This window comes from Pangasianodon hypophthalmus, chromosome 1, assembly GCF_027358585.1.
Source record: "Pangasianodon hypophthalmus isolate fPanHyp1 chromosome 1, fPanHyp1.pri, whole genome shotgun sequence".
Lineage (NCBI taxonomy): Eukaryota > Metazoa > Chordata > Actinopteri > Siluriformes > Pangasiidae > Pangasianodon > Pangasianodon hypophthalmus.
In genome coordinates this window covers 12,108,529-12,123,392 of record NC_069710.1, presented here as the reverse complement: position 1 = coordinate 12,123,392, position 14,864 = coordinate 12,108,529, and the positions used below count along the sequence as shown (strand labels likewise).

The 14,864-nt window shown below is 39.9% G+C and overlaps 1 protein-coding gene across 2 annotated transcripts in view; it reads left to right on the top strand.

Annotated features, from left to right (window-relative positions):
* Positions 1 to 14,864, top strand: part of rhbdl1 (rhomboid, veinlet-like 1 (Drosophila)) — a 49,705-nt gene that overhangs the window by 21,102 nt on the left and 13,739 nt on the right. For both annotated transcript variants that reach the window (XM_026926657.3, XM_026926656.3), the window contains exons 2-4: positions 6,851 to 7,009; positions 7,728 to 7,952; positions 8,178 to 8,326. In XM_026926657.3, the coding sequence (XP_026782458.1) occupies positions 6,851 to 7,009; positions 7,728 to 7,952; positions 8,178 to 8,326 (533 nt within the window). The remainder of the gene's footprint in view (positions 1 to 6,850; positions 7,010 to 7,727; positions 7,953 to 8,177; positions 8,327 to 14,864) is intronic.

Sequence of the window (14,864 nt, the reverse complement as noted above, 5' to 3'; positions counted from 1 at the left end):
AATCATTGGTCAGGAAATTAGCAAGAAATAAACAAATAAATAAAGGAAGTTAGTATGGGAAGCTTTTCCCTTTGATTTCTTTAAATGTTTAAGCCGTGTGGTCCTTAATGGGCTTCATCAGGTGCGGCAGATAACCAAATAATGACTAATCTTCTAAGAAAAAAACCATCCCAGAAGATATTTTTGGAGAATTTTGTACACTCAGATGTGTTAGTCTGAATTTTACATCAAACATTTTAATCATTATCATGATTTTACCTTTGCGTACAAGAAGATTATAGAAGTGAATTTCACTGTTTCTAGTTTTTCCCCTTAACAAACAGCTCACTGCAGCAAAAATAAACAAGCAAATGGTGGCACAGGAGCTCTCAGGAGTGCATTTGTTTCATTCTTGCTCATTTTATGACCATTGAAAGCTTAATATTTGCCATTTTGGGCTTGGCCCATTTTTTTTTTTTTTGCCCAGGAGTGTACATTTTTCATAACCTTGTGGAAAACGCTATTTCTAGCATGAGACATTAAACAGATTCAAACATTAATGCGATATTAAGATTTTAATTATTATATTTGAAGGTAGTTATAGTGGCCTGGTGGAATGGTATATTTAAGTGCTTTTGTTTTTGTGTCATTTGTCTAAAACATGCACATAGGTTGTTGTGACAGACACTGCGTTTAAACCTTTGTCTTTCACCTTTATTTGACATACATATTTGTAAATGTAATTTTCTGCAATCATGTGGCAGCAGCACAATGCATAAATATGGAAGAACATTACCTGTTTTTTTTTTCCCGAACTTTAGCTGTCCCATTTTGGAGAGTCTATGCCCATTGTAGGATCAGATTCCTGTTCTTGGCTGACAGGAGTGGAACGCGATGCAGCCTTCTGGTCTTGCGATGAGCTATCACTCTCGAGGTTCGACAGGTTGTGCATTCTGAGATGCTTTTCTGTTCAGCATGTGTATCTGCATGATTTTAGCATTGTGCTGCTGCTACATGATTAGCTAATTGGATAACTGTGTGAATGAGCAGGGGTACAGGTGTTCCTGTTAACGTGGGCAGTGAGTTTAATATGGCAATTACCCTAACTATGATCAGTGTCGTGTAAATATTATAGCTACACAGTGGACACCACTAGAGCGTCTAAGGAACTTACTTTTGTCTTTACAGTATCTTTCTCTAATGTTAACTCACTTCCATAGGATAAGAGCAAGAACTAATTTAACAGTGTCTAATATATGCAGCGCTAATAGCACTGAAATCCTGCTATCCAAAATCGTTAATGCTAACAGCGCTGGAGCCCATACTGTGTTTAGCATCGCTGGAGGGTGTCTGAGTGTAACACTGGAGCTATTAATGAAGAATACGTCGGTCTATTAATGAAAAGTCTGTAGCAGTTAAACTACACAGTTCTCCCTCGGCTGTGTTCCAGAGCGCTGTTGACTTCTCCTCACGACTCTGAACTCCACATCGTCTGTGTCACGCCAGTCGCACTCACAGCGCTAGGCAGGAGTGTGTAATAGGGAGCAGATATTTCGACAAGAACACACTCGACCTTGGCAGCAAGCATGGTGTAGTTAAAAAACAAGTTCCCTTGACAAATCTCTTGCAGTTTCTTTCATGCTACGTGCAGTCGTGTTAGCTTGGTCGAGGTTGATCCCACATAGCACACACACACACACACACACACACACTGGGAAGACTTTGACATACAGTAGCCTGCGTAACCTATGACTCTAGTGGAGATGGAAAGTTTACTGTGTTTTTAAATCATCCTGGCTGCCTCTACAATGACTAGAGATGGAAGGAATTGGTGACTTTTCCTGGCGTCTGTGGCTAAGATAACTCTGACTTTGTTAGCTTTATGGCAGCTCGCTACAGTAGATAGCTCCTTACGTTGCTTCATCATGGATGTAGTGATTTTTTTAAAAACGTCGTTGTTATGAAGCACCCAAACTGGAGACTCCTTCCATACATACTAAATGAACATCTCCTCACAGAAATTGCATACAATAGACACTGTTGTACAATGCTAGATTTTAGGTGCAACATGATCGGTTCGGTGGCTTAATATACATCATCTGGACTTTTTCTCAACATACACATTAACTCCCTATATCTTCACTGCTTAGAAGTGGTCAAAGAAGGCGAAGTGCTCCTGAGGCATGTTTAGAATCTCACCTGCCCCTTAGTGGACAGATGTCTAAATCCTCCAGATGCACAAAAGGTACGCAGGTAAATGAGTAAATGAGCAATGCTGTTTCAGGTAGCTGCTGCGTCCTCAACTCGCACATCAAGTATTACCTTAACGTTAAGTTTAAATGATGCTGCTATATCCACCCGGGAGCTGCTTTTTACCTTTACAGTGTCATATTTATTCATTTAAATGAATTGCAAATGACATATTATAAAAAGCTACTGGGGAGCAGTCAGGACCTCGAGTGCAGCGCTAATTACTTCCCACTAGCTTTTATTCTTTATTAGCATATATAATGCAAGTAAATATTCCCAGATATAGCCTTCCCTGCCTACAGTGGATAATTAGCTAAAGTGTTGCTGTAGTCAGCAGATTTAGAACCGAGTTTGTCTAATATCTGTGAGTTGTCTGTTGTCTAGCCTACACCTCCTTTTTATATCTGTTGTCCATTATTAGTAGATAATGCACTTTGGAACTAAATGAAGAATAGGAAGTGTGTCTAAGCGTGTCTGAGAGAGAGTGTGTGTAGGTACGTTTGTGCGTGTATGTGAGTGAGCAGGCACCATCTGTGCAGAGAAGGTGTTATGGAGGGAAATGAGCCCTCTCCTGACCCAGAATTCTTTGCCGGAGAAGTGGAAAGTCTCTGGTGACAGAGCGCGAGTCCACTGCGCAACTAATCAGCGCTCCAAATTAAACCACACCATGACTTCGCTGAACACACTGCGCTAATCTGCTTTACGCCACAGCTTCTCTGTGCTTAGGCCAATCTTACATTCCCACTATGCTCCACTCTCACAGTGCCGTTTGTAAAAGAGTCCCACCGTGTTCCAGTGAGTGAGAATTGATTTTAAAATGATTATTTTTTATTTTTCTTTGAGAGGCTCTGAGTGGCTTCGTTCCAAATCATGATTTTCTCATCATGACCTTTCAATATTAGCTTCCCATTTTAAAAATATATTTTTAGGCACTCTTTTTAAAGTTTACTTGTTTCACACTTTTCTTTTATCTTTTACATGATTACTACTTCCTGTTTGATTCACGTACAGGCTCTGCTTGCTAAAATAGTAGCTTGCTGACTAGCTACCTAGCAAAGTGATGGTTTTCTAGAAACTAGCTTACTAGTTGATTAAAAACCCAAATTTGTTTTTTGCTGCTTTGAAAAGACCATTGTGGCACATTGAAAGGCCTCCTTAATAATAGTATTAATAGTATATATAATATACAATAATGCCATAGTGTCATTAATGTAATTATGCCGAGTTTATATTTTGACAGTAGATAACAAACCGAGTGTTCCACATTTTTCAATGGATTAGTGACTGAAAATTGGTTCCACCCTTAGAGGGGTGGCATACTCTTTCTCCCCTGTCAGTCAGAGTGACACTAGCCAGTCATGGGTGTCTGTGAGCTCATGTTTGTGGAAGAAGGCGGATAGCACTTTCTTTAGAGTGTGTTACACTGCCCTGTGATGCAGCATGAGGAGCAGTTTGAAAAGGCGACTGGTTTCACGTGTCTCAGCAGAAGCATGTGTTAGCCTTCCGCCTCCTCGGTTGGTAGCTATTGTATGATAGGCGAGAGCAGACAGTGTTATTGCATTACACCTGTACTCATTACAAATCCCTAGTTAGCTAGATGTTGCCAGAGGGGAGAGATATAAGACTCAGTAATTATTGTTTAATTCATAATGAACTACCAATCCATTACTTTATTAGTACTTCCTAAGTAATTACCCAGTATTCATTAGTAGTTAATAGCAGTGACAAGGGTTAATATAGTACTACTCATTTGTTCCTGCTTAATGCCTGCATAACTGTCTATGAGTTGTTGTAAAGTGTTACCTTGTGCCTTTTCCACCTCTACGTCTCATGCCAAACTTCACCTGAGCTAACGCACAGCCCTTAAAACAGCAGAGGGGGTTCCAAACTGAAAGAAAGCCAACGAGAGAACACATTACTAACAGTATTTAAACCCAGAAAAAGTCTGTACTGTGCTTACAGATCTCCCCTAGTGTTCACCGCAACCATGGAAACAGCAAATACTTTAGGGGTATTTTAGTAGAACAGCATTGAGGGAGAGCAGACGGTCAGTGGTGTCTCGCTGAGGCATATCAGCGTCTTTGTTTATTGGTTTTGTAGCGTTCTGTCATGGTAGCTGAGGTGAGTGTCAGCAAGAACCGGAGGTTAACAGAGTTACCATTCAGCCGTTTCTTCCCCTGTCAGGGACTTGTTCTTCTAATTCATTCGCTCTCTCGCTCAAGCCGTCCCTCCCTCTCTCCAATCAGACTGTCTTCAGTCACCTGCTGTGAGTCATCTCCTCTCATTTTACTCAATCCTTTGCTTTTGTTTTTTGTTTTTTAACCTGTCCACCTCTTTTTCTCTCTCATTCTGTCTCTACCTTAATGGGTGACACTTTGGTCGCCTGTAACCATGGCGACACTGCAGCATGTCTGCGTCGAATCAGTAACGTTTTTCATTCCTCTGGCTTTCCCCCCATTGCCCTCTGTACTCATCTTCCTCACTTCATCACCTCAGTGGCCTCTCACTCTTCCTCTCTGCTTTCCTTTATTTCCTCACTTTGGTACTGTATGCACGTCTCCTCCATCCATCCATCCATCCACCTGACCCTTTTTAGCTCCTTCGCTCCATCTTGTTCTCACTTCAAAACCTTGTGGTGATACAATGTCGCGCACACACACACACACACACACACACTCAGGGAAGAAGATTTAGTACATCTTCAGGAAGAGCTCTAGGCATTCACACGTTTGCGATTTTATACTGTAATCTTTACTAGCTCTGTGTGTGTGTGTGTGTGTGTGTGTGTGTGTATGTTTCCACATTTTTTTGGGAAATGTGATGCTTTTACTTTTGAGAATATAGAGAAACCATGTGAATATCTTTATAATTCATTCATTGACCTAAAAGGAAATCTCCAACCTGAAACAAATCAAATATGTGTTTAGAGATTCTAGTGCTAATTTGTTGGTTGGTGCTGCATTTTCATTATTCCTGTAAAAGGCTAGTGCTTGTGTGACGTTCTGATTTCATAGGGGAACGCTGTTATTGGTCGCACAGTTACACTAGTGTTTAATAAGAGTGAAAATTTCAATGATCTCAAACATAAGGGATAATAATTGGGTTTCTCTGTTAGATCCTAAAAACAAAAAAGAGCAACGGCTTCTTTTCTGCAACAATGTTCAATATCATATTAAAGAGAAATCCAAACTCTGCAAACTCAATCCAAACTGGGCTCAAACTCCCAGAATTCATAGCAGCAACATGACAGCAGAGACGTAGCTCAGCTAGTTAACAAGCTACAAGATGACAAGTGATGTTTATGGTGCCGATTAGCATAAAAATCCAACCTGAAGGTTCACCATGTTGTGCGTTTTGAAATGCTTTTCTGCTCACCTCTGTTGTAAAGAGTGGTTATTTGAGTTGTTGTCATCTCGAACCGGTCTGGCCATTCTCCTTCAACTTTTCTCATCATCTTTTCTAATGCATTACGTTCTCGTCAGAGATCAGAGCTGACAGCGCAGTGTGGAGGCAGACACATCCTTAACTCGTAATGTGTGTGCCCTTTTATGATTTCATCATTTTGAACATCTCTGTCCCACACACTCATCTTTGTTTGTGTGTGGCCGGATCTGCCTGTGTCTGTCTGACTCTCGTAAATAAACAGCCGTGAATGTGCAGTGTGGTGAAGGAGATTAATAGAATTAAAACCCGGGCTTATGCTCAATTAAACTGCTCTAAATTATCACACACACACACACACACACACACACACACACACAAGACAATAAGACACTTAAATCTCAGGTTGCTGGTGTTGCATCAGAACACAACCATTTTAATTGTGTTTGTGAAGAGAGAGCGAGAGAGAGAGAGAGAGAGAGAGAGAGAGAGATTGGACTGGAGTTATTATAATTAGCCTATATACTGTATATATTATAAGTGTGTGTGTGTCTGTGTGTGTTTCATAAGTGTGTTATAATTCTTTTTTTATTTCAATCTAATCTAATGGAGTAGCGACGGACAAGTAGCAATGCTACTAACTTATCTTTAGTACTGTGGCAGTAGCTGAGCTATTTTCAAAATAATGTCTTTTTTTATTTTATTTTTATATTTTTCCCACCAAATTTAGGCTGGTTTAGCTAATCTCTGAGGGTGGTCTAACTGGTGTTAAGCTTTTGGAGTTTGCTGGCCAGATTACCTGAGAAGAGTAAGTTGGTTTCCTAGCGTGATTAGCTAGAACAAGCTAGAAGCTAGAATCAGCATGACCAGTTAGAACCAGCTAGAACTGGCTTGAAGCAGCTTCAGTGAAGCTAACTGGCCCAGGCTTCTCTTTTTTTTTTTTTTAGCAGGGATTGCGTGACAAAACTAGCTAGCGATACAGATAGAAAAGTAAAATTTTGTTGTAGTGTAGCTAGCTACTTCGTAAGAAAGCTACTTTCTTATTTTATTACATGCATAAATTAGCAGTAAATTAAAATGAAAATTCATAGATTTTCCCCAGTTTGATAAAGTAGCTTCAGTGTAGTTAGCTAGCTACTTTAGCAGAAAGGTAGTTTGGCAGTAGCTACTTAGCTGCTTTGTTCCTCTGTCAGTTTCTTGCTCTCCCTCATCATCTTTGTATAAATGTGTGTGTGTGTAGCTGGACCCCGAGCAGACTGGTTTCATTGCGGTGGAGAACTTCACCAGTCTGGCGGAGCAGCATGAGCTGCAGCTGGACCCCAACAAGCTGGACATGCTGCTGGCCCTCGTTCAGAGCGACCAGCACGGCCATGTCTGCTACCAGGAGCTCATCGAGCTGGTGAGACACACACACACACACACACACACGCTCTGCTTCAGAAATCAAAATAAAGGGTTCAAGTAAATTATTTGAACATGAATTGCATTTATTTTGGAAGAAAGAGGTAAGAGGGATTTGTAAAAACATCTCTTTCTTTCTTTCTTTCTTTCTTTCTTTCTTTTATTTCATGTTATGTCCTCTATCCATACTTTCTTTTCTTTATTTATTCTTTCTTTCCTTCCTTCCTTCCTTCCTTCCTGTCAGTTCTTCTATTCATTCTTTGTTTCCTTCATTAATTCTTTGTATGCTTTCTTTCTTTCTTTAAGTGAATCTCTATCATCAAAGAGTGAGAGTTGGACAAAATGTGTGAAATGCAGATATACTGTATATACTCATAGTTGGGGGTTTCCATGCGCCTGAGGACTGTGTGTGTGTTTACGATATTTAAAGGGATAATGGGGTAATAAATGCAGAGCAGTAGGACACTGCTGGCTTATCACAGCTTTCCAGACACACACAAACCACATCTCCCATCATGCACTTCTCTCTTGACTCCAGGGGAGTCAAGCTAAAATAACATCTACATTTAGACTGTGTGTGTGTGTGTGTGTGTGTGTGTGGTCTTTTGAACAAAGGGACTTTTGATCTCAGATCTATTACACCACCTCATTACCATACAGTCAACTGGTCTCACACAATTCCTCCCCTTCTCCATCCCTCCTTCTGTCTCCTTTAGCTAAACAGTAAGCGCTCCAGTAGTTTCCGGCGCGCCATCGCTAATGGACGGCGCACTCTGCAGCGCGAGATCCTATTGGACGAGACGGGCCTGGGCGTGTACAAGCGCTTTGTGCGCTATGTGGCATACGAGATCCTCCCATGTGAGACGGACAGACGTTGGTACTTTCATCAGAACAGGCTCTGTCCTCCGCCTGTCTTCATGGCCATCGTCACCATAGTGCAGGTGCGCACACACACACACACACACACACACACACACACACACACGCCTTCTTTTTTCTTTCTACCATTTGTTCTTTGTCCCATATTCTTTCTTGCTGTCTATAAGACTCATGCTTGAGAGATGATTTTTGTACTGTTGTTGATAACAAGTGGTGTCAGACTTTTTGACCCTGCTATAACTCTGTGCGTGTGTGTGTGTGTGTGTGTGCGTGTGCGTGTATATCAGATTGTGGTGTTTATGTGTTATGGGGTGAGGCTCAACAAGTGGGTCCTGCAGACATATCAGCCAGACTTCATGAAGAGCCCACTGGTGTATCATCCAGGACACCGAGCCCAAGTCTGGAGATTCTTCAGCTACATGTTCATGCATGTTGGGTAAGAACACACACACACACACACACACACACACTGTTATGAATGCAACTGAAAACCATACACACATACTAGACTTTCAGTGTTGTTATGTCGTTACTTTCATTTTTTTTGTTGTGACTGTCACAGTAAATGTAATATAACAATATATAATTGCACACATACTTGATCTTGATGTAACGTCTATTGCTTTAGGGCTGCACTTGTTTATACCTTTTATACAGATACATGGAGCAGAGTCGATATTATTGATTACAGTGTCTTGAGTTTAGAAACCCGTTTCAAGTCCTGTGCCGAAGAAGTGTGCTGATTCTGCAGTACCCCATCATATATGCATAATGAACTAACAGTGTGTGAGTGAAGTCCTTTGGCTTGGACCTTTGCTTAAGACACTGATTTCATTACCTGGCAGACGCTTTAATTCATCTTCATTAACTGGTTTATCCTGGCCAGTGTTACGGTTGATTCGGAGCCTATCCAGGGAACACTGGGTACATGATGAGGGTATACAGGATACTCAAAGTGATGCCAGTCCATTGCAGGGGACCAAGCACACATAGTCACACATAAGAGGAAATGTAGTTGCCAATCCACCTACTTCCACCTACTTCCCACTCGTTGGGAGGAAACCAGAGAAGCTGGAGGAAACCCACACGCACACGGGGAGAACATGGGAAGCTCTACACAGACAGTAACCCGAGCTCAGGATCGAACCAGGGAACCTGGACCTAGATCTTGCTGCTGCAGACAATTTTATCCAACGCAGTTTGCAAGTAAGGTAGAATAGATCAGAGCCGCTGAGAATCTTTGTTCAAGATCCCACCAGTGGCTCTTGGTGGTCTGGGATTTGGGATTGGAATTTGGGGTCAGGGATTTTAACTCGCAACCTTCCAAGGACTAACACAGAACCTTACCCGATTAGCTCCCACTGCTCCAGATGCTTTATGGTAGATAGATGATTCAGATGACAGATTAGCCCTAACAACCCTCCATTCTGTCTTCAGTTGAGTCATACAAGATTGGTGATATCAAAGAGCTCTGAAGCAGTTTGGTAGACTTCGCTGTTGCCTTCTCATAATTAAGCAGTGCTATTCTCTTTCTGCACCAGATACTAATTAGCTCTTCCTTTCTGTTGACATCCATCTGGACTGTCATTGTGGTTTCACTTATACACTTCTACTGCCTTGGTATTTCATGTAAGTCATGTGTTGAGCCAGTCAGATTTGGTGATGCTGGTGCTCTACTTTGTAATGCAGTCCTCAGGGTAGTATGAGCAGTCCACTTTCCCCAGTCCTCATTCCCCAGTCTGCATTCCTATGGGAAATGAGGGTTTACAAAGGATTCTTAGTATATTATGGGGTCAACTTGCAACTCGGAATCCAGGCCTGATAATGGAGAACCAGACTTTATGTCAGTTTGGTCATTTCCTGGTCAAATCCATTCGATTCTACTCCTCAGTTAATGACCAGACCTTATATAATGCCAAATTTAGACCATTGTGAGGACTTTGGATCTAAGGAATTCTGTATCCTGAGGTATATCAATTCCAACGTGATCAAGATGGGTACTGTTATTAGATGTAGTTCCCTAATGAGTAAATCAGAGGCAACAATGGCAAGGACAAAACGCTGAAATTACATAAGGAAGAAGCTTTGAGGGGAACCAGACTCAAAAGGGAAACCATCCTCTTCTGGGTGACACCGGATCATGGGATTTTGATCGCTACTCTAAACAGCCACACCGTGAAAAGGAAAATTGTACTTGAAAGGATGTTAGGTATATACTTTTCATAAATAGTCCTGGGAAGAGCATGGCAGTCTTTATGATTACAGTAGCAGTTTCTTGGAAGTGCAAACCTGTAGGGTATCCAAGTGAGATTATTTACAAGTGCAGAAAGCATCAGACTAACAACATGAGGAGCAGAGCAGGAGAGTAGAACATCAGGATCAATCAGGGTGGAAGCCAATCTAGTGTGGATAAAGTAGGGGCAATATTGACAACTTTCTGGTTCTTGAATGGAATCTGGGACAATGTCTAGCTTAGGTTTCTAGATGTGCTAAATGTGAAATGTGGTGAGTTCAGTTTTCAGAGAGACAAATGAACTTGAAATCTAGCACAGATTAAAAGCAGTGAGATGTGTTAAAAATATTCAAAATATGATATGAATACATGAACAGAAGAGTGTAGACATGAGTGCATATTATTTTAATACTGTTACTGTGAACAAAAACCTTTTCAGAGGCTCTGTCCTGATGTGTGGACATGCTGTGAATATATAATATGAAGACTTGAACACTATAAATATTAAGTAACGATTTTGATAAACCTTCTGATTATCTTACTAAGGTATAATAAAAATAATTTAAAAAAAATAATAAAATTTAAATAGTAAATTCTATAATTTTTTCTTCAATTAGAAGATGCAAATTTAATACTTGCTCTCCAGTTTATTAATTTGTGCACACATTTGCAGTGTTTAAAGTGATTTTTAGGCTTAGTAATTAGTGACTAAGGAAATGATCCTGTATTTTGTACATTTAAGTTGAAACACTCCAAATTACATATTCATTAAGCTAATATTATTACAATATTATTTTTATTTTTCTTGAGAGAAAGACACAAATCCTCCAGTTTTTAACATCCACCATACACTCATTGTGGCTTTTTAAAGACCACTGACAACCAGGTCTCAAGGAAAGATAAAGATGCTTATGTTTATATGCGGGAGCATAGTGCTCCAGGTGCCCAATGATTATAACAAAATGCAGCCAAAAAAGCAGCACTTAAATCCAGCAAAATCAGCAGAGTTAGCTGCAGTAGCAAATCATTGGTCACCTTTACACAAGCACATGAAGTATTACTGAATGCCCTGAAATCATACATTTTATCAGAACTTATAAAGATTAAAGTTTTTGCATGATAACCAAAAGAAAGGCAGTTTGGAGATAGGTCACGAGATGCTTTAAAAGCCAGAATTTTTTTTTTTTAAGGTGGGTGAACCAGGACACCACTTGTCATCTCGAGAGGACTGCTGGGAAAAGTACCTCTGCCAATGTTCAAGTTAAATTTAAGCCTTTTGAGATCATTTGCTATATCGCCTAGCTAGAACTGAGCAGCCAGTGCTCTCCAAATGTGTCAGGCTGCCTGATGGTGTTGGGCGGTTGGTAACCTCACGGGGAGAGACCTGTAACAGATAGAATTGGGAAGAAATCAGGTTAGAGTAAAAAAAGAAAGAAACCTTTAGGGTTTGATATCTTTCCAATGCGTTCTGCCAATGCAAACAAGAGTTGATGTATGAATCACAACATTTGGAATGGTTTCCCACTGAAATGGGGTTTCCCTATAAGCTGAAGAGCTACTTTTTGAGCTAAAGTAGCCAGGAAACCCAGCATCTGTTTGCAGAACAACAAACAAGCAAGCCAAGCTCCTGGCTCCCCCAAGGCCATGCTTTCATTACTGACAGTACTGTGAAGCAGGAGCCGTAGTCACAAAAACAGCACATACAAAAAGGACATACTGCAAGCGTTCTGCTTGTACATATGCTCAAAGGCGGTGCGAAATGTACGTGCGAGGGAGAAAGAGAGGTGGCATCATCCGCAGTGCTGTTTCCGCAAACAGCAGGAGATCTGAGAAATGAGGACTTGTGCCTTCACTGTGATGCCAGAGTCACAGAAGTTAGTTACGCTTCAATGTAGCTGCTTAGTTTTGGCTGCTATTACAAATATGCATATTCTGGTATCATAAGAACCTATATTTTGTATTATATTGATTGTCATTGTACACTCTAATTTAAGCAAACAATGCTTGTTTACTCACAACTAACAAAAATAAGGTACAAGATCATGGTGTGTCTAACAAACAGCAGCAATAGTGCTTAAAGTTAGGAAAATACCATTTTGGCTATGCATCTGCGGTAAGAGTGGGGAACATTAGCAGAGTTTTGAACCAAAAGAACATTTGAAAAACACCACAACACTGCCAGGTTTAAAATATCACTCCCCTGTTGTGCTGTGTTGTGGTTTACTCCCATCTGCACATGCCTGTTCAAAATCTGGCCATAAGTATAACAAATGAGTAAGAACAAAATAAAACTGGCTTACACTCAACCAAGTTAATATGATGATGTTGTTAAATTATGCATATGGATGGAAATAGGGCCTTTATAATAAACTAGACTTTCTAATATATTGCTTTATTTATGTATTCATAATGAGGATTTAATTCCCGAAATTGATCACTTCGGGAGTCAGACCTCAAATGTAACATTGGCCATTTGAGGCCAATATTAAATATCTTAATATGACCAAATTAATTAATTAGTAGTATCATCCCTTTAAAATTCACAGAAAGGGTTTCTTTTGCACGAGGGACATTGAAGGAGACAGCATCTTAATTGGAGGCATTATATTGCTCATATTGAGGACCAAATTATTTATGGATAAAATTATAAGCTACCCTTAAAAAAAACAAGCTGTAAGTGTAGTAGATGGGTGCTTGGTCAACGTATCCTTCAAACCCCTGGCACATTTTCTTTACAGGAGAGTGCACTAAAAGAACAAAAACAGTGGCATTATTTTGTTGATTCAACAAATTAAAAATAGCAACTTAAAAGTGTTATAAATTAGCCTACATCCAGTGCACACACTGCAAGTTCATTACGTTGATTAAGCGTGTCTTGGTTTTATTAAGTGTGTCAGTAAATGTCAGAGTAATAAAACGATGCCAAATGCAAAATAAAAGGATGTGCTGGATCAAGTGCTATTTTATAAGCTGCTGAATAACTGAATAAATTTGCAGTGAATTACATGATAATTACAACTAGGACCATTCATGCAGCAATATATTGGCAATATGCTAGACTCCTATAGGATTTATTTCATATGCTTCATGAATTTTCATTAATATGATTACAGCATTAGTTACTTTTAAATTGTCTCTTGCATTTATTGCCTCCTCAGTCTGCATTTTTGGGGGGGGATTGGTCTTAAGTTGCTGTCTCTTCCTGAACTGAATTATGGGCTTACTTTCACAAAGAAGGGGTTTGCTGCCTTTGGAAAGCGGAGCATAAACATTGTCCAAAATGCTGCATCAGGTGTAAAACAATACATCGTATAACCAGTTATTAACAGTTGACTGCTGGGAAAAGTAGACAGAGACACATTGAGGTTACAAAAAATATGTGTATGCTAACAGAGCTGTCAGACTGTGAGTGTGTTGTCACAGTCAGGTTCATCGTCGGGCTTGCACATTCTTGCTAGTGTTAGAAAGCACAAACTGCTCTGTGCTCAAGCATAAAAGAAGCTCAGCTTGTCGTAGTAGTGAGCTGACAATAGTGATGCTGTCGCTGTGTGGGTTTGTGGTTGGAAATTATAGTCACGCCTAAAATGAGGCGAAAGTGGCTAAAAAAGAAATGATTCCAGGACTGGTTTAATTAAAATGATAAAATGATTTTGAAGTGAATTTCAGGTCATTTTCTCCTTAATGAATTCATATAAGCAGCGATTGATTTACTCCCAAAACATCTCGACACCCCTTTAGATGAGAATGATTAGTCAGAACTGTTAATACATAAAAGTAATTATAGGCACAATATTTATAATAAGGCTAGAATATCTTTTAAAAATTAAATACCATAATTGCTTAACCTTTTATCTCGCTTTAACATTATCCTGAATAGTGTATTTAAAAATATGCCTGCATTGCTAAAGCGTTATTAAGTCAGCATGACAAGTTCAAACTTCTTGTAAAATGAAAGACAGCTGCTCCTGTGCTACCTTCCAAATACTTTATCTCAGTGGTCAAAAATGCAAAGGAAGACCTAGGAATTCTCCCAAGGTAATGACTGTAACAATATCCTGATATACCGTCACAAATTGCCCATTTCAGTGAGTGTTGGATTTCCCAATGCGATGAGCACTGTTGTAGTGTAGTTTTCATTCAGAGTTCATTCCATGTGCTTTTGTTTGGGTTTGGTCCTGTCTCCAGCCCCCCATTCTTATAACTGTTTGATTACCCTAATGTGTTCACCTGTTCCGTGTCACACCTTGATTAGTTTGGTTATTTCTGTCCTGTTGCTACTGTTCCATGGAGTACATTATGATGCTTTTTTATCAGAAAGTCCCCTGTTCTTTGTGTCTTGTAGTATTTCCTGGTTTGGACCTTCAGCTATTTTCGTGTTTTGATTATGGATTATCCTCGTGTTAGCCTACCTGCCTGTGTTTTGATCCCAGCTACTTCCACACATTACATATCATGTATAACCAATTATGGACCCATGCACATTTCAATTAAATTACAGTACTGAATTTTAAAAAAGTTCAATTTGAAGAAACTACTTTAAAAAAAAAAAAAAGGATCAATACAGAAAACTGCAGCACAGTGAAAATTACAGAGAAAACACAGGATCCTCCAGGAGATCAAGAGGGAATTCTCTGACCTCGATCTGACTACTAGTGTGTCGCACTACAGCACAAACACACACATACACACTCGAGTATAGCACAACTCAAGCCAGCAGGGTCAGAACACGGCCACGTGAACA